At 37.2% G+C, this 20,695-nt stretch overlaps 3 protein-coding genes across 4 annotated transcripts; 1 reads left to right on the forward strand and 2 right to left on the reverse strand.

Annotated features, from left to right (window-relative positions):
- Position 1: 1 nt before the first annotated feature.
- Positions 2-12,066, reverse strand: LOC122517717. Its single transcript, XM_043636247.1, has 2 exons — positions 11,805-12,066; positions 2-2,577 (listed from the first exon to the last, which is right to left on the reverse strand). The coding sequence occupies exon 2, from the start codon at positions 2,506-2,508 to the stop codon at positions 538-540; it is 1,971 nt and encodes a 656-aa protein (XP_043492182.1). The 5' UTR covers positions 2,509-2,577; positions 11,805-12,066; the 3' UTR covers positions 2-537.
- Positions 12,067-15,396: 3,330 nt separating this feature from the next.
- On the forward strand, positions 15,397-19,027 carry LOC122517719 (eukaryotic translation initiation factor 3 subunit D). Of its 2 annotated transcripts, XR_006303916.1 has the most exons (5): positions 15,440-15,556; positions 16,361-16,692; positions 16,768-16,813; positions 16,966-18,604; positions 18,789-19,027. XR_006303916.1 is itself a non-coding variant. In XM_043636250.1 (4 exons), exons 2-4 carry the CDS (start codon positions 16,525-16,527, stop codon positions 18,429-18,431), a joined length of 1,680 nt encoding a protein of 559 aa, XP_043492185.1. In that variant the 5' UTR covers positions 15,397-15,556; positions 16,361-16,524; the 3' UTR covers positions 18,432-18,630. The 2 variants fall into 2 exon arrangements, 1 of the variants encoding a protein (XP_043492185.1); XM_043636250.1 differs by lacking the exon at positions 18,789-19,027 and having other exon boundaries at positions 15,397-15,556; positions 16,966-18,630.
- Positions 18,777-20,474, reverse strand: LOC122517722 (probable low-specificity L-threonine aldolase 2). The gene is made up of 4 exons (XM_043636257.1): positions 20,220-20,474; positions 19,963-20,080; positions 19,796-19,879; positions 18,777-19,680 (listed from the first exon to the last, which is right to left on the reverse strand). The coding sequence occupies exons 1-4, from the start codon at positions 20,274-20,276 to the stop codon at positions 18,791-18,793; spliced, it is 1,149 nt and encodes a 382-aa protein (XP_043492192.1). The 5' UTR covers positions 20,277-20,474; the 3' UTR covers positions 18,777-18,790.
- Positions 20,475-20,695: the final 221 nt, after the last annotated feature.

Here is a 20,695-nt window from a genome sequence, read left to right on the forward strand (position 1 = left end):
CTTTTTCATTCTTAATGACGAGATTTGTCGTTATTAAAAAATAATAATTCTTATTCTAAGTTATGTGTGGGCAGCGTCATCGCTTTATGAATTAGATATAAGAGAAATATCTTGAAATTTGAAGTATTATTTTTCATATTGATCGATAGGTGTTCGCGTGTTGTTTTTTTACCGCAATTATTGTTTTATCTAATCTTCTTTTCCCATTGACCGGCGAATACTTAAAGAATTTTCCAAATCTTTGACGATAAATATCTTTTCGAAGTTACCCCCCACGTATGTGGATCCTCGAAGCGTTACGTAAAATGAAGTCAGTTGAATTTAAAAAAAGAGAAAAAAAAATACAATGAAATAGAGGAGAAAAGGAAACGTAATCTTGGAACGATAGCTCTCAATCAACGATCTTATTTTAATACGATCGATAAATTGTCAGGAAAACGGGCTAAATATATGTTAGTTAATATAAAAATATAAGTTTTGCTAATATTCAGTTCGTAAGAGAGAAAAGTGGAAGAGAGATGCAATGAAACCGTATAATTAAATCGTGTACGGATATTGCTGGACGTAATTCCTGACGAAAGATGGTAAATTGTAGGTAGGCAATTTGTGTTTGTTGATAGCCAATCTTGCCAAGTGAGAAAGGGATCTAACTTCTTTGACCAAGGGTTCAGCGAGGTAGATTTGACCGTAGAGTAGGCCACTATAATCGACCCAAACCTCTCTCCTACGTTCATTTTTATTTTTTCTTTTGGAATATTCAATGTAATATTCCAACAGTCTGATAGGACAGTCAAAACAAGGTATGGCACTGATTAAACTTGGATCCGCGTCTAGCCTAAAGCCATTAACGTGACGCATCCTGACGGATGTAGGACCCCTTTCGGTTTGCACGGAAACTGCGAAGATGAATCTGCTGTCCGAGCTATCCCTCATCAGCCACCTGCCAATCGCTACGTTCTTAAGAAGAATCTCGCTCTGTTGCCAACTCAGACCCTCGTGATACCAACCGCAAGCTCGAAGATATTTTTTGATTTTCATTAGATGATCTTTAGATTCCTTTATCAAGAAATTATTGAGACCGACGGGCATGATCCAGGAAATAGGAGATACGACGGTAGGCGTTTCCTCTTTTTCCTCGATGTTATAACGAAAACACTCGTCCGCGCTAATTTTCTTCTTGAAATTGTCCGATTTGACGATACCACCGCCGTTGAAATTGTTACAGCTCCTACCGGTGACAATTGCCGACGACAACAATTCAGCTACATTAGAATTCGCCGCTCTAGTCGCCGTTATATTCACGGAACATTGTTCTATATCTGCCGGCAATTGGAGAGTGGCGTTTAATTGTAATTGAACGCCGTTAGAACTACGAAGAGATTCATTATCGTTCGAGTCGTTTAACGAATCTCCCGAGGACGGATTAAATGGCAGATCGTTATTAACCATCGTTGCCTTTCTTTGAGAAAATGTCGTTTGAGCGTCGAAACTCTTGTCTACGCGATCGGGCCGCGTTTCCGAACAAAAGTCCATATTCTGACAAAAGTTATTGAAATCTCTCGTCGCCGGTGGCGGCTGTTTAAGTATATTATGTTTAAACGGCACCGTTTCTTCTTGAATGTAATTCCTTTCGGATGGTTGCCAATCTTCTTTAGGCATTATTTTAATATTAACGAATCCAGAATCGGACACGTTCAAACTGTAACGCGGCGTATCGAAATCTTCCTCGATCGGTCGTTTTTCCGAACAACATTTCAAGGAAGGGTTCCTCCTGATGCCCGGCAATTCTTGACATCCGCTCGGTGGTGTTTTCATAGTCATTTCGTTGGAATAATTATGCTCGCGAAAGCGCGAAGCGCATCCGCAATTTTTCTCATCCATCGTCGAGGAGGATTTTGCAGCCGTGCCGCCGTCGTCCTGATGATCGTCGGTCGACATTTTCGTTTGAACGAAACGCCCGCCGACCGACAATTTTGGATGGATCACGTCGTAGGGCGTTTGCGCTAGAGCACAAGTGTCGGTATTGTAAATGAAACAATCACCCGATTGTATATTGGGCGTTGATATGGTCACGCTACCACCTGTCAGATCGCAAGTAGTGATACGACATATCGAGGATGACATACAATCTTCTCTATCCTTTTGCGTTTGATTTAACGATAAATCGGATCGCGGACCTTTAGTTAACCTCTTGGACGAGTAAGTGTTCTTCGTCGATTTATTATTAACGCATCTCGGACCTTTGGTCGAATCCGGCGTTTCGGTTTGAATGATCTTTATCAACTGGTCATTGTGACTTCCGTCCCATTGGACGGAATATTTTGGAATATTTTGTCCGTTAATGATCGTCGATGCGTTTATCAAACAATCGGTATCGTTGGCGTGTTGTTCTTCGGACATCGACCACCCATCCTCGGTACAAGGCCGAGTTTCGCTACAATTATCGTCCTTTTGCTTTTCATTCGCCGAAAACTCAAGGCGACAATTAGGGCACATCACTGTCAGCATCTTGACACTCGATTAGTTCGCGTCACCGTCGTCGAATAAAGTACAACATTGATGGCACCCCGGCGTCACCTAAAATCATATAACGAAACAAATTAGTTATTTTTCTTTTTTTCTTTTTTTTTTCTTCCTAAACGAATAAATATTCCAATATTAAATCTATAGTATTAATATTTCAAAATCGCGCAATTCGATTAGGTACATTTCATTTGGTCATTTGGTCAGTTTATCGTAGAACGCGGTGATACAATAAGCGTGCGTTCTAGCGTGACCGAAGCTTCTAAGTACCGCAGGAAGTAAGTAGTTATGTACTTCTAGGTAAATGGACAGGCCACACACATGCGCGGGTGCACGCAGAGAAATGAATTCGTATTAAAAGATATTCGTGTTTTAGGAATTCTCGGCGTGGTGTCCTCTATTATCGTTTCGATGGTTTCTAATGTCGTTTCTGTTAAACCTTTGAGTTGGTCGAATATAGAAGAAGAAGAAGAAGAAGAACAAGAAGAAGAACAAGAAGAAGAATGTATTTATAAACCTGACATATGCCTTGAATCGAGAAATTTATTAGAAGCTACTTTTTTCCTGTAGCACAAGCGAAACGAAAAATTCAGCTTCCTTTGGCCTTTATACCTCGTTCTCTTTTTCTCTCGTCAAAAGATTCCTCCTATTTCCGGTAAACCAAAGAAATCTTACCAACAAATTATCTACGCGCATTGATAATTAGTTAATATTTTTTTATTACCACTTTTCTTCTTACCATGTTCAACCGTCCTAGCCATACACGAATTATACGAGTTATTTATTATGCACTTTTACGAAACGCATAACCAACTGACGTAATTTTTCTAAGAATATATTATTGACGGTTTTATACCACGAACCAAATGGCGGAAAGTTACAAGAAATTCTCCCTTTCGATAAAATGCGACACTAATGTAAGTAAGGTGTGCAGAGTTTCAAGTATCGATCACAGAAATGACGATTCCGCGATAGGTAAGCGAACATCGAAGAAACATAGAAAACTCGAAACATTTCAATGTACACCTCCTACGCGTCTTTACGATTCGAAAATCACGTCGAACGATTAATATCGTTTAAAAATAATCCCCCTCTCGAGAATAGAATGAATTTATTTGAATATGTAAAACGGACGCGAGAAGAAAATTAATCGGAGATCCAAATTTTACTTACTTATTTCAAAGAAATACGCTGACAAATTATTATCGAAAGTTGTACTCCGATCGATAAAACGTTTAATCGTATTATGTGCGTATGTATGATATAGAGACATATATATATATCGAGAGAGATATATACTTATCGTTCAAAGTATTTATATACTAATAAGAAATCGATTTTTTTTATTCGATTCTCTCGATGAGTATACTTTTGTCGATGAATAATCATCAAATGTAACGCGACAATCGAAAACAAGTATTACGAATAGAGTTTTCTTATTTGATTTTTATTTTATTTCTTTTTGAATGATTATTATTTTGTAGCGTATTTCTTTTTCCTTTATCGTTATCTCTCTCCCTCCGTTTCTCTTTCCTTCCTTTTATCTATCTATCTCTTCCGTAAATCGAACAGAAGCGTGATAAAAACGTCACACACAGTACGAGTGAATTGCGTAAATCTTTCGAATAGAAGAACTGTACGGGCATCTATATCACGATTTCCTAGTACTCGCGTGTTTTTGCGTCTATCCAAATAGTCTTGCGCAACTATTTCAACGTAAATAATCAACGGAGGCGTAATAGAAAGAGAGAGAGAGAGAGACAGAGAGAAATATCGAAGCGATCGTCTAGGAACGATGTTTCAATGCGTCTTTCTCTCTCTCTCTCTCTCCCCCTCTACCACCCTGCTTCTCTCATTCTTTCTCGCGAATACAATGTTCTAAGAGTTAAATGAATACGAGAAGAAGAAGAAGAAGAAGAAGAAGACTGGCTGTGGGCGGCTTTGCGAGTCCGTTTCATGAAAGAGCATCCGAATAATACTGGTAAAAGTGAGAGACACGCGCGAATACTACAAATATACGGGAAGAGAGAAAGAGAGAGATAGATATAATAAGTTCATACACACAAACGAGAGAAGAGTCTATATAGGAGCTTATTGTGCGACGAAGCATGTGGCCACGCGTACGCGTGTACGCGTGTACGTGTCGTAGGTGATTTCGTAGTATTAGTGGAGTAGCGCGAATGGCCGCTTCCACGAACTCGAGTCTCTCGGAGTTCTGCCTCCGGAGAGTGCGAGAGAGGAAAAGAGAGGGGAACCAGAGAGAAAGAGAGGAGAAGGAGCCGATCCGGTGTCGCAATGCCAAAAACTCGATCCTGTCCCGTCTTCTCTATACTACCAGAGTCCCCCTTCCTTCCATCCTCGACTCCGCAACCCCCTTTCTTTTTATTTTTCATCTCTCCCCTTTCTTTCGGAAACATTTATAGGTGTATATATATATATATCGGAGTATCAAAGAAGATTGACGCAATAACATCGGCGGCACGATGTTATTATTTTATTTTTTCTTCTTGTAAAAATGTTCTTATCTCCAAATAAAATTGTAATTATCGCTTCGGTGATATAAAGATAGAAATATATATATATATTAGGGTTAATCAAAAGTTCGCGCGTTTATTGTGTTGAAACTTTCAAAGTAAACTACATAATGGGATTGTGTTTTTTGGTCAAATTTATATTGGAAATATGATTATATTTAAATAAACGCACGCGCGAACACTTTTTCGAAAATAAGTTTTCATTTAGTGGGATATAGCGACGAAGAAAAAGTAAATACAAGTTCTGGGAGCCTCCATGCGTGCTGACGAAAGCGTCACATCGTATCACATCATATCACATCATGTCCTATCCTTATCCTTATCCTTATCCTTATCCTTATCGTTATCCTATTGCATCGTGTCGTATCGTTATATATATATATGCTCGTCGTCGTCATCTACGTACGCTAATCATCGCCAAGACAATGACGTAGATGATAACTAACGAAAATATGTCATTTGTTCGTCGCAATCCTCGAAGGAGAATTCTCGCGTTAACGCGAAGCTCGTTTAGCGAGCTAACGATTATATACCATACCCTATTTTATCTTCGGGGTCCATGGAATTCCGAAGGTGTACATTACGCGCATTTACACTCACGGTATTTCGAGGAAAAGTGATATCTCTCGTTTGGAAGGCACTCGGGTGTACGACGGGTTCTATCTTTATAAAGTAAAAAAAAAAAAAAAGAAAGAGAGAAAAAGAGAAAGAGAAAGAGACATATCAGAAGTCGCCGAAAGTTCTTCCAAATTTTTCCTACCTTTTTATTAACGAATATTATACGCGTTCAATGATCATTTGCATCTAGCGTTAATTTACCGGTAGGGAGTTACGCGTACGATATATTTTATATTCTATTTATCTTTTCCCAGTAGAAATAATATAATGCAATATCAAATACATATTACTATAGGATATAAAACTTATTAACATATGATAAAAAACGTTTCCAGGTGACTTAATGTTTTTCTTTCTCTCTCTCTCTCTCTCTCTCTCTCTCTCTCTCTCTCTACCTCTTTATTTTTATCGTATAAAAAGCTTTCAAAGTTGGCCTCATTATATTTCTATAATGATAACAAAAAATATATATTATAAGATAAAAGAAAAAGAAGAAGAACAAAAAACTTAATAGTTCGAAGAAATAATCGCGCAAGGCTTCGTTAAAATCGATGACAAATTTCTTTCGGAATCGCAATTGGAACTCGAGTGATGTTTAAGAATTGTTTCGTATGTAAGAGAGAGGGAGAGAGAGGGAGGGAGAGAACATATGTGCTATCGCGTACACGCACACCTGCACGCATACACGAACGAATTCTCGCGTATCAACGTGATTACTTACGTACGTTTTAAAGGACGAGACGATATGGAATACTTAGAAGCGTATTTCGCTCGCTACGTCATGAGTCACGTCGATCATACGTAAGAGTAAGATCGATCGATCGATCGATCGATAAATAGAAAGGAAAATAGATAGATTTCGCGTCTCCGAATCGCGCCACGAAATCCGTCATTATTCTTCCGCTTAAGTACGCGTCACTGAGCCTTGTATACACACAAATGCATATATTACACACACATACATAGAGATAGAAAGAGGGTGGGAGAAATCGAGCAGCAAAATTATCAGCAACCGTTCAGAGAAAGCCTTGATAGCGATCCCAGCTTACCTCGAATCGCTTAAATCCTTTGATAGTGATCTACGATACGATGTTACCGAGAATGAGAGAACGCGCGAAGGTTGTGTTCCATTAACGCGAACGAGATCTTTTATACTTTTTTCTTGCTCCCTTTACTCTTATACTTTATTCTTTTTTTATATAACATTTTTCTCCTCGTTTTATTTTTTACCTTCCGTTTTTTGGAAACGTCATCGTTCGCGGAACGACAACAACGCGCGGTGCTCGGTGGGCGTGGAGCCCTCCTACCGTAGAGATTTTTTTTTATACTACATATATACCACGTTACGTATCACACAGACTCGAGCGAGTTTTCAATTTCAACAAACGAGACGCGTGGCTTATGGTAACTAAAGTATGAAGTAAACGCTTTGGTTTGGATTCGATCGGACATCTCTCTTGAAAAAACAGAGCACGTTCTTCTCGTACCCTCCTCTCGAAGCCCCCTCTCGAACCGTCTCCCCTCCTCTCATTCCAATCTTCTTCTACTGCTAGCAGCGACCTTGCGATCGTTCATCTCCGACGCATTCGGAATATCGAGAGAAGGCTTTTTTTCTTTCCTTTTTTCTTTTTTTTTTCAAGCGGACCAACTCTTCGAGACGCGCCCAAGAGATGAGAAAAGGAATGAAATTCGAGGAACTGCTGTGCCTACTACTACCTCCTCCTATTTAAATACATACCTCTTATTAATGTAAGTCCGACTACTACTACTACATCTATCCATCCATCCATCCATCCATCCATCTATCCATCTATCTATATATATCTTCTTCTTATATTCGTGTTTCGTTAAGTCTGTCGCGTAGAATCTAAATGCGTGCATTAAGAAGAAAATAAGAATTTATTTTTGGCGCCATTCGCGTAGCGCCGCGACGCTCGAATTTTTAAAATAAAACGCGACGCTACGTGCGCGCGCGTGACATAGTCGTGTCGTTAGACGATAATAGGATTCACTAGTGCATACTCAGACGAGTTTCGTCATACCAGACTCTCTCTCTCTCTCTCTCTCTCTCTCGACTTGGCATTTATTTTCGTGCGGTCTCAATAAGTGTCCGATTAAATTGGATTCATATGAGTAAGTGAGCGAGCGAGAGAGAAAAAGAGAGAGGAGACAGGGAGAAAGGGAAAAAGAAAACAATGTATATACAAGCTCCACTTTCTTATCCTTCGGGATAATGAAAGGGTTTGTATTTCCATTTATTCGAGACCTATCGACGAACACCGATATTACAATTTTGTATTTTATTTTTAATCGAGTATATACTTAGAGGGAGAGATTAAACGATGAAAATAATAACTTTGCGCTAGACGTAAATCAAAATATTTCGAAAACAATGTTATTAACGATAATGTATGAATTTTCTTTTCCTTTTTTTATTTTTTCTTTTTTCAAGATAATCACTAAATTTAATGGGTTAAATTGTCTCGAGGATATATATATATATATATGTATGTATAAAAATGTATAAGGTAAATACACGTAGGAGGTATATTTTTCGCTGGTATCTTTAAAAAAGATTACATAACGACGTTACTACTACTCCGAAGAGATAAATTCCGTCCTCTTGTTCGCTCAACGAACTCTTTCACCTCGTACGTTTTCTATCTGTATTTATCTCTCTCTCTCTCTCTCTCTCTCTCGTTTTCGTAGTTTTATTCTTTCTTACTAGAGATGCGCGCGCATGCAACACTCTTGTCTTTTTCTTTTTATTTTTCTTTTTCTTTTTCGCAAACCCATATGGAAGAGACTCGACGTCATCATCAAAGAGACACGCATGTCCGTGAATGAGAGGCAACATCCCAAGAAGGAGGAGGAGGAGGGGGAGGGAGCGTGGTCCTCTTTCTTTCTTTCTTTCTTTCATCCTTGTTGCGCGGTGCGCAACACACAACACAACGTATACCTAACGTAAATACTTACGCTCTTATTCGCGTCATGGCATGGCATGCGTGCATGCATGCATGCATACAAGCTTTAGTGGGTTGCATACATATTTTATCATCGTAAATATATTTGAAAAAGGAACGAAATAAATAAAGAAAGAAGGAAAGAAGGAGGAGGGTGGGAGACAACACCTTGGATTCGTCCCTATTATCAACATAATAATAGAATAATGAGCCATTGTGCGTAACGTTAGAACGAAGTCGACGTATATTATTAGATATTATTATTAGTCTTCCCAGAAAAATCGTCTTCCTTTTTTTTTCTCGGTATTTTACCACCAATAGGCTTGGAAGTTGTTGTTGTTGTTGTTGTTGTTGTTTGGCTCGTTACGTTTACAAGCAACAGTAGGAGGGAAAGAATGCAAGTATAAAATGACGCGTAAGCGAATAATGCAAACCCACTTCTCTTTCTCTCGTTTCCTCGAAAAAAATTCCCCTCTCGGACAATAGTATCAACGTTAGTTGTAAAATATTACTCGAGCGGTCCCTTGTTCTTTTTTATTTTTAGTCAATAAAATCTCCCCGTTTTGCGTCCCGAGTGAAAAATTGATTTCGAGCTACTCGAATGGTTGGAATTTTTGGAGCTCCATTTTATTTTCATTTTCTTTTTTCCTCGTCTACATTTATTCCTCCTTATCTTTATGCCTCGCTAAATTTATCTTAAGTGGGAATTAAAAAAAGAACAAAAGAAATAGATAGTTTTCGGGCTGCTTCCGAGAACTAAAGCATTTCAAATTAGCTTGTAACATCAATGAATATCCGAAAGAAACACTAACGAACTGGTTTGATAAGGTTCATAAGAATCCATTTAGTGTAATCGATTCTACGAAATCCTTAGTGGCTTATAATCTTAGTAAAGGCAACGGTAATGACGATTTCAGGCTAAACGTTGCGTAATCGCGTACAATGCGTGCGCGTGTATGCGTTTCCGAGAGACATTGATAATATTATCAAATGGGTTAATTTAACAAGAATGCAACGATATGTCATCTGTTGCATACAAACAAACAAACAAACAAACAAACAAAAGGCAAGAAAAATAATGACGAGGGGAGAGAGGAAAAGAGAATTGCAAAAGGAAGATTATTTTGGAACCTTTAGCCGAGGATTTGCTCCTACTCTTCTAACCCCGTTTACGATGAAATTTACAAAAAGAAAAAAAAGAAAAAAAAAGAAAAGAACAAGAAAGAGAGTAAATTCGTATCCTTCCTGGTCACTCGCATTTTCGTCATTTCGCTCACGTCGATCCGATTCATCTTACTAACGTACATATACACGCGCAAATTCAAATGCACGCATGTGCATATACGTCACACAAAGTACTTCGTATGCAAATCCGAAACGATGGAACGATCGGAGTAGAACTTAATAAATTCAAGTAACGGTGTAACCGGGATTCGTTTACCGAGAATCCGAGTGGCCGTTTTCGATTCGAAAAAATTCGTCGACCTAATGAATATTTATCGGATACAACTATAATAAAAGAAGGAAGAGAAATAAAGAAACAATATCGAGTTAATGAAAAAAGGGGACCAAATGCAAATGATTCGTCATATTATCGGGGCGAAAAGGTTGTTGTTAAAAGAAGTCGTAAAATCGTTACGTTTGAATAAAATCGAGTCGTAAATTTAACGATTTCAGAGTTAAAGGAAAAAAGGGGGTACTCGGTCCGTCGCAAAACACGTACAACTTCCTAGTAATACTGCTTTGCTTGCCTTGAACAGAAGCCACATTCTGTCAACCTTGAAACATATCGCACACGACACTTCTGCACATATGTAGCTATTATCTTTTTACTTTATCTCGTTTTTTGATTCTACAAGTTTATTTAATTATCTTGTAAATTTGATCGTTATATACGATTGCGAATAAGAACTAAGAGAAATAGTAGATCTCTCTTGGAAACGCGAACGAGAGTAACAAAACGACTGGTATTAGCTTTTCCAAGAGTAAACTATTGCTAACGATTTTCACGACCACCAGTGTGAAACTAATAAATAACGAGAAAAGAATTACGATCGGTATTCTTGGTATTATTACGTAAAAGTTGACTCGGTGTCTTTATAGTCTCTATGTTCCGCTTCATTTCTCTCATCGATTCTAACGGAATTAAACATTTTTGCATTTCAATTGCATCCCAACAAATCAACATACATACGTTAAAGTGATTACGTTAGTTATTACAGTATACAACATTCTATGATGTTAAGTGGTCAGATTGATTGTTCTTTATGACCTATTGTATATATACCGTTTATGTAATCTATATGTATACACGTATATATTTCTCTCTTTCTCTTTGTTTTTTATTTATTTTTATATTCTAATCAGTTTGATTTTAAAAGGAAATATTATTCTTTCGAGTTATTCAATTAAATAGACAAGATATTTTATTTCTTCTAAAATGAATCAAATATTATACTGCAATCATTTTCTCCATTTAAAAATTACTTTTATAATTTTACGAGTTCTGCGTATAACAAATTTAGAATAAGTTTCTCTATATATGCATTATTTAAATACTTTCCATAGTCACAAGTTTTCAGAAATCATGACAAATGAAACTGAGTAAGCAAATAGAATGTTGTATACTGGAATAGTTTTATTTGATATAAGAATTACTTCGTTATTTTTTTTTAGTCGCACACACCGAATTTAAAATAAATTTCTATGCGTACGATACTTTAATATCTTTCATATTCGCAAATTTTCAAGCCAGAAATTTATCTACTTTATTAGATTAAGACTTGCATAGTTGTACAATACTGCAAACATTTTCAGCGCGTAATCTATGGTCTTAAAGACTTGCAATAATTATTACGGTCTATTATTTATCGCAATGAACAATAACAAATATGCATTTTTCTTTGATTATTATATTGTATGCACTTCGAGAACAAAAAAAATGATCCTTTAATGAAGAGATTTTCTATAAATTTTTACTAATAATGCACATTTTATTCGATACTTCATATCGCATATTTTAATATATAATATATTTCGTTGAACAATAATAATTTTGAACTGCTTAAAATATACGAAATCGTATAGTTGAAAGAAAATATATAATAGATATTAAAGTAAAGTTAAATTTCGCTATACTATTATAATAATTTGTTTATTCTCTTACCAATTATTTGTTAAATCGTTGTCTCGTCCAGGACTAGTGATCCTGACAGAGGACATTCAGGAACTGAAGAGACGAAAAAGAAGAAGAAGAAGAAGAAGAAGAAAGCTGGGACGATCTCAAGGAGAAATTCTCAAAGAAATTTCCTCGAAATACATTTGGCTCGCACGTTCATAATTGCTTTCACCTTTTCCAAGAATCGTTATACTGTACTCGGAACGTCGATGAGGGTTACACATCACTGTCGGACACTTTCAGTAGGAACACCAAACGTACGTTGACAGGAAGAAAGTTTCTCAGGTATAAATCTCTTATGGGGGTCTGTTAAAAATATAAAAAGCCGTTCCTAAGATATATTGTAACACGACTTCCTTTTATTTCCGTTTCTCCGAAGTACGTCAAGTTCGACGAATGAGAGAATGGAAAGGTATACTGCTTGGGAGAGGGAAAGAAGAAGAAAAAAGAAAAGAGATCTTGGAAATGGGAAACGATATAGAATAAATATAAAGGAAACTGTTCCAAGATAGTTTTAAACGTCATGAAGCATAAGAGGAAATAAAGAAAGAAAGAAAAAACTGAAGTTACAAAACTTCTACACCGCGAGGATTCTCCACGAGCAACTGACAGACTGACTCCATTGAATGAATATATAATTACAGACGCGGCCGCACGCGGCGGTAAAGTAGATAAAGTGGGGATGAAATGGGGATGAAGTGGGGAGAAAGTGGGGATGAAGAACGGTAGTACGATTGGGTGAACGACGGTGAGGGAAATCGTGGAAAGCAGGACAGTGGCTCGATGAGGTCTGAGAAACTTGGCTTATTGCTGCCGCCGACGCCGACGCCGACGTCGACGCCGACGCCGATGCTGATGTCGATGCCGATGCCGTTGTCGTTGCCGTTGCCGTTGCCGTTGCCTTTGCCTTTGCCGTTGCCGTTGCCGAGTATGCCGGGCCCGAAGGCTATCTTTCTTTCCTTCCCCCTTCTTTCTTTCTCTTTCTCTCTCTCTTTCTCTCTCCCATTCCTCTTGTGATCCGTATACCCGCGTTTAGGTGAAAAGGTTTATGCCTCGGGGAAAAGTGGATTCCGCCTAACTGGTTTACGTACGAACTCGCTCGCATCGCGTCATCGTTCCTATCTGCGGAACTCGCGTATGTATACGCTATTTTGTAGCGGTACGGGCAACCAGCCACCATCCTCTCTCTCTGTTTCTCATCCCATCTGTGTTACGATATCCAGAGAACGTCAACGATTTACCGGGAAATCGCGCGATATCGAGTCTTTTTAGGAAGACCCTCCTCCTCTTCCAATGGAACGCAAAGTTTTCAGATAGAAATGTTAGATAAGTGTTTAGTTTCAAGTTTTACGTTTTATTCTTTCTTTGTTTTCATATTAAATTATTTTCATTTTTGGAAAATCGAATTGCCTTTACGCAACATACACATACGTATATATTAATTGGAAATAGTTCGCGAGGTAAATTGTATAAGAGTTAATCGAAGCATGGAGGTAGCGATTTCTCTTTGAACGTTCATCTACCATCATCATCATCATCATCATCATCATCATTATCATTATCATTATCATCATCCTTCTCGCTCAATCTTTACCAAGAATTTAATTTCAAGGTTTTCTCGGTCTAGTGAATCGATAGTACTGAAAGTCATGCATTAAACAGAATAGTAATGATCCCAATAATGGTAGACGTGCTGTAGAAAATAATGTTCTGGGAAGTACTTTCACTCTAACCAGTAATGGCGTGTTGCTGAAAGTATAATGTATAAATGGCTATTTCGTGATCGTTTAAACGATGCAATGGGAATGACGTGCTGTCCTCCTACATGGATTATGTTTTCCAATGAAAGATGATTTCTTTTGTTCCTTCTTTTTATTCTTTTTTATGATTCTTCGTAAGGAAACTTTATGTGTATTAATAATACGTAAGCGTATATATATGTACAGAACAGGTATATGCTTAAGAAGTAAAGTATTTCGGTATGTAAGTTACATATCGCATGATATTCGCATTCGCAAGAAAGATCCTTTGGAGGATGTAAAGAATCGTGTCCGGTCTTTCGACCGGTCAGTCTGGAATATAAGAGGATCGAATCCCTCGAATTCCCCTTACGCGCGCGCTGTTAAGTTAGGACGACGCGCATCGAAGAAAGATTTCTCATCGTAGTGGTTAGATGGTTAAAAAAGAAAAGGAGATAAAATTTGAGTGTGAGGAACACGAGCTGCGGGAGGGTGGGCAGAGAAAGACAAGAGAGTTCCGCGTATCTAAGCCACGTTATTCTCGCCCGTTTCTAAGTATAGATCGGCTCGTGATCGGTACCCATAAGAATCCAGCTCGTCGCGTGCACACAATATACTCGAGTTCCTTTCACGAAAGTATACGTATACGTAGCCGCAGCCAGAGTGTATTATCTGGAAGGTTAGTTTCTTTCGATGGTACGTGCAGGGAAATACTTTACGAGCGCTCGAAACCGCATGTTTCTACACTTCGGTCCTATTATATTACCGATACTACGTATATGCACGCAGGCAGACAGGCAAACACATGTCCCATATGTGAAATTTTAGTGTCTCTTTCTCTTTCTCTCCCTCTCTCTATCTCTGATACAACTATTTCGTCAAATCTCACCGATCATTCTTTTCAAAGTCATACTCTACTCGGTATTATACATACATACGTAGAATATATCACGCACGTGCTAAGCGCACGAGAGTCCTTCGTGGTATATTTTGAGAAGACATTAGCCTAGTTAAGGCCTTCCTGTGTACTCGTTTCTTATATAATCAACTATATACCGACTATAGATTTTCTTTTATCGAATTCACCTACGGATATTTACAACCTTTTTTTGTTTCTCATTTTTTTTTACTTATTTCGACAAATATTTCAATCCACGCGTGCTCCTTATTATTTGGACAATATTTCGTCGATGTTATTCGCATCAACGTACGTATAATATACATTGCACTTTTGTTGCAATCTTATATTTTGTTCGGGCTCTTTCTCTTTCTCCGGTCCAACGAACCAGGTGCCCACCCGGTTGCTTGGTTGGTATCACAGGATCTCGCCAACCATCTGTCCATTTCCGTCTCTCTTCGATTAAATTCTTGGGTACGACCACCTCTCTTTCTGTGAATCTTTCTGGGGAACCGTTGCTTTCGAAAAGAAATACGAGACACAGCCTTTCTTAGATCCACTGCTGGTGCTCCATTAGTTTTATGGACAACAAATTGCTTCAGACAGCTGTCTTTTAAACGTTTCTTTTTCATACACGCTGCTAACATCTTCGTATACAATTACTTTACATCATATGTACTAGTTACCGATTTCTTTTCTATTTTGTTTTTTTTTTTTTCCTTATCATTTCTTACAACATTTTTAATTATTACCTTGACTGTAACAATTTAAAAAAATGTTTCTTTTATCGATTAATCCAATTTGTCAGTTTTAAAGTAAACGTTTCTTCGCGTATTCCTCTGAAAGAAAATAATTTTCTCGATAAAAATGACATTTCTCGAAATTCGTTGTTAAAAGTATAATTTTTTGGGGCACCCGGTACGAAAGTTCATCTGCCGCTGTTGTACAGCTATACACACTTTAAGTAGACATATGTGTACATATATACGTATATACTTCCTGAGGTCAAGTATCTCGGACCCTCGATGGACAAAGGAACGCTCTTTTACGATTATGACGCAGGGATAAGCGACGATGGCTACGAAGATCGTGAACACCTGGCCGTGAGTCATGAGTACTGAAATATAACGTACACTATCCGCCCACGCATCACTTTTCTTTTTAACCTAATACTCGATCGTCATCGAATCGACTTAGTTTGCCAGTACTTACTATCTTATAATAATATTTTAACGTTACATAAATTAATGAATAAAAAGACATATGTATGTATATATATATATATATTCATATATATATATTTTCCAAGAACTATATCATTCCTAAGAATACTTTATTAAGTCCAATGCTAAGTCATGCCTTTTAATTAATGTACGTCATTATTTTACGGTCAGTATTCGTGGGACTATTCGTGAAGTTAATTTGATGTTAATGTAATCTATAATAACACGTTTTTACGTATATTTAAAATTGCAAAATAATGCAAAATTAAACGCGAAAGAGCGTTCTAGCATTAATTATAATAGCTCTTATCACGCGTTACGTTGAAATGGACACGAGTGTGTCAAACAACTTGGACGATATAATCAGATTCGTTAATATTTTTCGAACACATGGTATAGATGGTTTCCCTGGAAACCATCAAAGAACAACAGTACTTTTACTTAGTTAGTAATTTAAACCGTACGTTGCATCAACTGTCTTCTATCGCAACGATAAAAGTTCCTAGATATCCGATCTTCTCATTGGTGGAATTTTTCTTGCTTCTCTATTGGCCGAATAAATAATTGAATGTGTCATGCTTTATTTATCCATTATAATGCAATTAACGATAAGATTTATTTTTCGCGTTAATTAATATAGATAACATTTTTGTTTTATTTGTTTCATTGTGTATTCGTCTTTAGGGCAAATCGTTATGGGAAGTTTACAAAGTAACGGAAGTGTGCGCCATGTCGTCCGAATTTTATGAAAATGGCGGCGCCGGTCTTTCCGGTGTGAACTTTTGCAGCACGATGTTCAGCGTACTTTGTTGAGTTATTATAACGCCTATTTAATTCGAATAATTACAATGGACGAGGTTGTAGAATTGGACGATTGCGATCAAAAAGAAGAAAGAGCTCATTTCCAAGCGCCTGCGATACAACATAATCCCGATGGCTGGGGTCCGTGCGAATTGCCAGATCAATTTAAGGATATCCCCTATCAACCATTCTCCAAAGGAGACAGGCTAGGAAAAGTAAGATAACACATATGTCTTTTCTGTTTGATCATCATAATCAATTTCTCTTACGTAAAACTTTTTTTATTTTAGATCTGCGATTGGACTGCTCCAGCATTTCAAGATAAGAAATTTCCAAGTTCGTATTTTTTATTTTTTATTTCTTCATTTGTATGTCTACATCACTTGACACTCTCTTGGCATTGATTATTTTTTAATTATTACTATAATCGTTTATACAAAACGTAATACGTATCTGCGATACAATTTTAAGCTGTTATTATTTTTCAGACAAATATACTTCTCAATTTGGCTCGGGAAGTCAATATGCTTATTATCATGACGAGGATGAAAGTACGTTCCACCTCGTGGATACAACCAGAGTGCAAAAACCACCTTACCAACGTGGTAGGTTTAGGCACAACCAGCGTAACTTGCGTGGGCGTGGAGGTCAACGTGGTGCATTGAGTCAAATGCTACAACTCGCTAAACTAAAGTTGCGCGAACGCGAACGCAAGGGACAAACTAAACGTTGGGGTAGACAACAAGGATTGAGAAATCATAAAAATCAACCACCCATTAAGATTCGGGATGCTTCTGTTACCGTAAGACCAGATTGGGTGACCATAGAAGAAATGGATTTCCCAAGATTAGCCAAACTTTCATTGCCCAGTGTTAAAGATGGCGAGGACATACTCTGTTGTGGATCATTAGAATATTATGACAAAACTTATGACAGAGTTAATGTCAAAAACGAGAAACCATTGCAAAGAATCGATCGTATTTTCCATACCGTGACTACCACCGATGATCCTATTATTCGTAAATTATCGAAAACCGAAGGCAACGTCTATGCTACCGATGCGATACTCGCTACGATTATGTGTTGCACTCGTAGCAATTATTCATGGGATATAGTGATTGAAAAAATTGGAGACAAGTTATTCTTCGACAAACGGGATAATACCGAATTCGATCTTTTAACTGTCAACGAGACTAGCGTAGAACCACCGCAGGATGATGGAAATTCATTAAATTCGCCAAGAAATTTGGCGTTAGAGGCAACGTTCATCAATCATAATTTCTCCCAACAAGTGCTTAAATCCAATGAACCACGTTACAAGTTCGACGAAGGAAATCCATTTATTTCCGAGGAGGAAGAAAGTGATGTAGCTAGCGTAGCATATCGCTATCGCAAATACGATCTTAACAATGGTATCGTATTAGTTGCTCGTTGCGAACACGACGCCGTGATGCAAGGCCCGAATAACGAAACACAATTTTTAACCATCAAGGCATTGAACGAATGGGATTCTAAACTTGCAAATGGTGTCGAGTGGCGTCAGAAATTAGATACCCAACGTGGTGCAGTACTAGCTAATGAACTTAGAAATAATGCTTGCAAATTAGCCAAGTGGACCGTTCAAGCGATATTAGCCGGATCGGATCAGTTGAAATTCGGATACGTTTCGCGTGCTATCGTACGTGATTCTAGCAAACACGTAATCCTCGGTACCCAACAATATAAACCCAATGAATTTGCCACTCAAATTAATTTGAATATGGATAATGCTTGGGGCATATTGAGATGTATTATTGATATTTGTATGAAGCAAAAAGATGGAAAATACTTGATTATGAAGGATCCTAATAAGCCTATGATTCGTTTATACGATATACCTGATAATACCTTCGAAAGCGAAGGTGAAGAAGACGAGGATGAGGATGAACCTACGAACGATGCATTCCAAAGTTAACAGAAGAGAACAACGATCGGCCGAGAAATCTCTTATATATCCTGAATCATTTCGTCAGCCAATTGCAATTGCGTACCCGTTAAACGGCGTACTTTTATTCAAATTTTCAAAACAGTTTATATTGAATGGTCAGACCTCGTCTTTGTTGTCAGGACAAGAGGATCCTCATAAAAGTAATAAAATCATATAAACCTAAAAACTTTGCTCAATATATATTATTATATTTATATTTTCTGCTATATATATATATATATATATATATATATATATATTATATTTATGTTAAGATATATACATATATATACATATATATATACATATATATATTAGACCGTCATTTAATTATTTATTTTATAGATTTATGCCGATGGTTTATTTGCATCCTCCATACGATTGATAACATATTTGATTTTACGTATGGCCGCTTCCAACATCGTCTCTGTAATTTCATGATACAAGACAAATCTAACGGTAGTACTTGTTAAAGGCAAACATTTGATTATTATTTGGTCATCTTCCGCATCATCTTGAACTTGTACGAGTCTTTCTACAAAATTCTCCGAAGTAATATATTTGGAATGTATATTTACAAATACTATATTCGTTTGTACCGTTTTCTCATCGACGCTAAACGTTTCGGAATTTAAATCATTGATTGCTCGTGCGATAAGAGCTGCTTTTTTATGATCCTCCTTTAATAATGGTACGATTTCTTCTAGAGATACGAATCCAGCAGCCGCGATAATACCGACCTGCCTCATACCTCCACCTAAAACCTTTCGTATTCTTCTTGCTTTACGAATGAAGCCTGCATCTCCGCATAATATGGAACCGATCGGAGCTCCCAATCCTTTGCTTAAACAAAATGTGACCGAATCGAATACAGACACGAGTTCTTCGACAGATGTATTAGATGCTACTGCAGCATTCCATATTCTTGCTCCATCTAAATGTAATTTAAGATTGTGAGATTTGGTCAATTCAGCCAATTCTATAATCCAATCTTGAGGTACGACTTTTCCATTGATCGTATTTTCTACAATGACTAATTTGGAGATAGGCTCGTGCAATCTGTCTCTACGAAGTTTCTTTTGAAGTAACGATAAATCAAAACTCCCATCGGGATTATTTGGTAAGGGATATAAAGTAACGCCTCCTAATTGAGCAGCACCACCTTGCTCGTGTAACATTGAATGAGAATCTTCACCACAGTAAGCTTCGCTACCACGTTCGTCGCAATGAGTCAATACTGTAAAGAAACGATAAATAATTGATATTTTAATATCAATATATTTGCATTTCTTCCAGAGGCCAATTAATAATCTTTCAATAGAAAAAAAAAAACAAAAAACAAAAATACCGACTAGCAATTAAATTTCCCATTGTTCCGGAAGTAACAAAAAGGGCAGCATCTTTTCCGGTCAACATAGCAGCTGTTTCTTCTAGTCCTTAAATAATAATAATATAAAAATTAGAGCCTTTATAAACGCAAAAGATTTAAGCGTTTTTAAATCGATTATCGTTAAAATACTTTTTACTGTCGGATCTTCTTCGTAAACGTCGTCTCCTACTTCGGCGTTAAACATAGCAAGTCGCATCGCTTTAGTTGGTTTCGTAAGTGTATCGCTTCGTAAATCAACGACAGTATACTGAAAAAAATATTAAAGTAACGTTGTCGAGCAATTATCGCTTAAAATTGATAACTAACGGTTGACGTGGCTATACTCGTTTGAAAAAGAAATTCGATTGCTTCGAAATAAATTATTAAATGCATTATTATTTTCTTACATTATTTTCATAATTTGAAACGTCGAGATTCCAGTATCCTTTATTGATATCTGACATATTGTACGTTTATTTGGAAAAGAAAAATGCTTGTAATTATTTCGTTCTACTTTCGTAGCACACACTGAAAACTGTATAGATTGCGACAGGAAGTAAAATATTTACTTATCGTTTAAATTATTATGTCATTACTTATTTTTCTTATCTTCGGTACTTGTTAGTTTTAATTTATTACTAGAGATGTCGCTTTTTATTTAAAATACGAAGTTGAAGAATTATTTACAGCGATTGCCTTCTCAATAATTGATAAATCATGATGGAAAAGTAATGTTACGTAACTGTTCATTTGCTGTAAGTGCATCAATCAAAGAATCCCTTATATGAAATGTAAATCATTAATTGGACATCATTTAAATCGTTCAGCCATTGGTAGAATTTCCACGAATGAAAGATTCCGGTCTAGAGTAGTTGAGAGTCAC

Source organism: Polistes fuscatus, unplaced genomic scaffold (assembly GCF_010416935.1).
Source record: "Polistes fuscatus isolate 324 unplaced genomic scaffold, CU_Pfus_HIC Scaffold21, whole genome shotgun sequence".
NCBI classification, from domain to species: Eukaryota; Metazoa; Arthropoda; class Insecta; order Hymenoptera; family Vespidae; genus Polistes; species Polistes fuscatus.

What these genes read in the sequence shown, in the direction of transcription:
- LOC122517722 (XM_043636257.1), bottom strand. Translation starts at nt 20,276, where the DNA reads ATGTCAGATATCAATAAAGGATACTGGAATCTCGACGTTTCAAATTAT. An exon ending in TTTCAAATTATGAAAATAAT is followed by an intron (nt 20,081 to 20,219) that starts GTAAGAAAATAA and finishes TATTTTTTTCAG; the next exon opens with TATACTGTCGTTGATTTACG. An exon ending in AATGGGAAATTTAATTGCTA is followed by an intron (nt 19,681 to 19,795) that starts GTCGGTATTTTT and finishes GTTTCTTTACAG; the next exon opens with TATTGACTCATTGCGACGAA.
- LOC122517717 (XM_043636247.1), bottom strand. Translation starts at nt 2,508, where the DNA reads ATGCTGACAGTGATGTGCCCTAATTGTCGCCTTGAGTTTTCGGCGAAT.
- LOC122517719 (XM_043636250.1), top strand. Translation starts at nt 16,525, where the DNA reads ATGGACGAGGTTGTAGAATTGGACGATTGCGATCAAAAAGAAGAAAGA. An exon ending in AAGGAGACAGGCTAGGAAAA is followed by an intron (nt 16,693 to 16,767) that starts GTAAGATAACAC and finishes TTTTTATTTTAG; the next exon opens with ATCTGCGATTGGACTGCTCC. An exon ending in TCAAGATAAGAAATTTCCAA is followed by an intron (nt 16,814 to 16,965) that starts GTTCGTATTTTT and finishes ATTATTTTTCAG; the next exon opens with ACAAATATACTTCTCAATTT.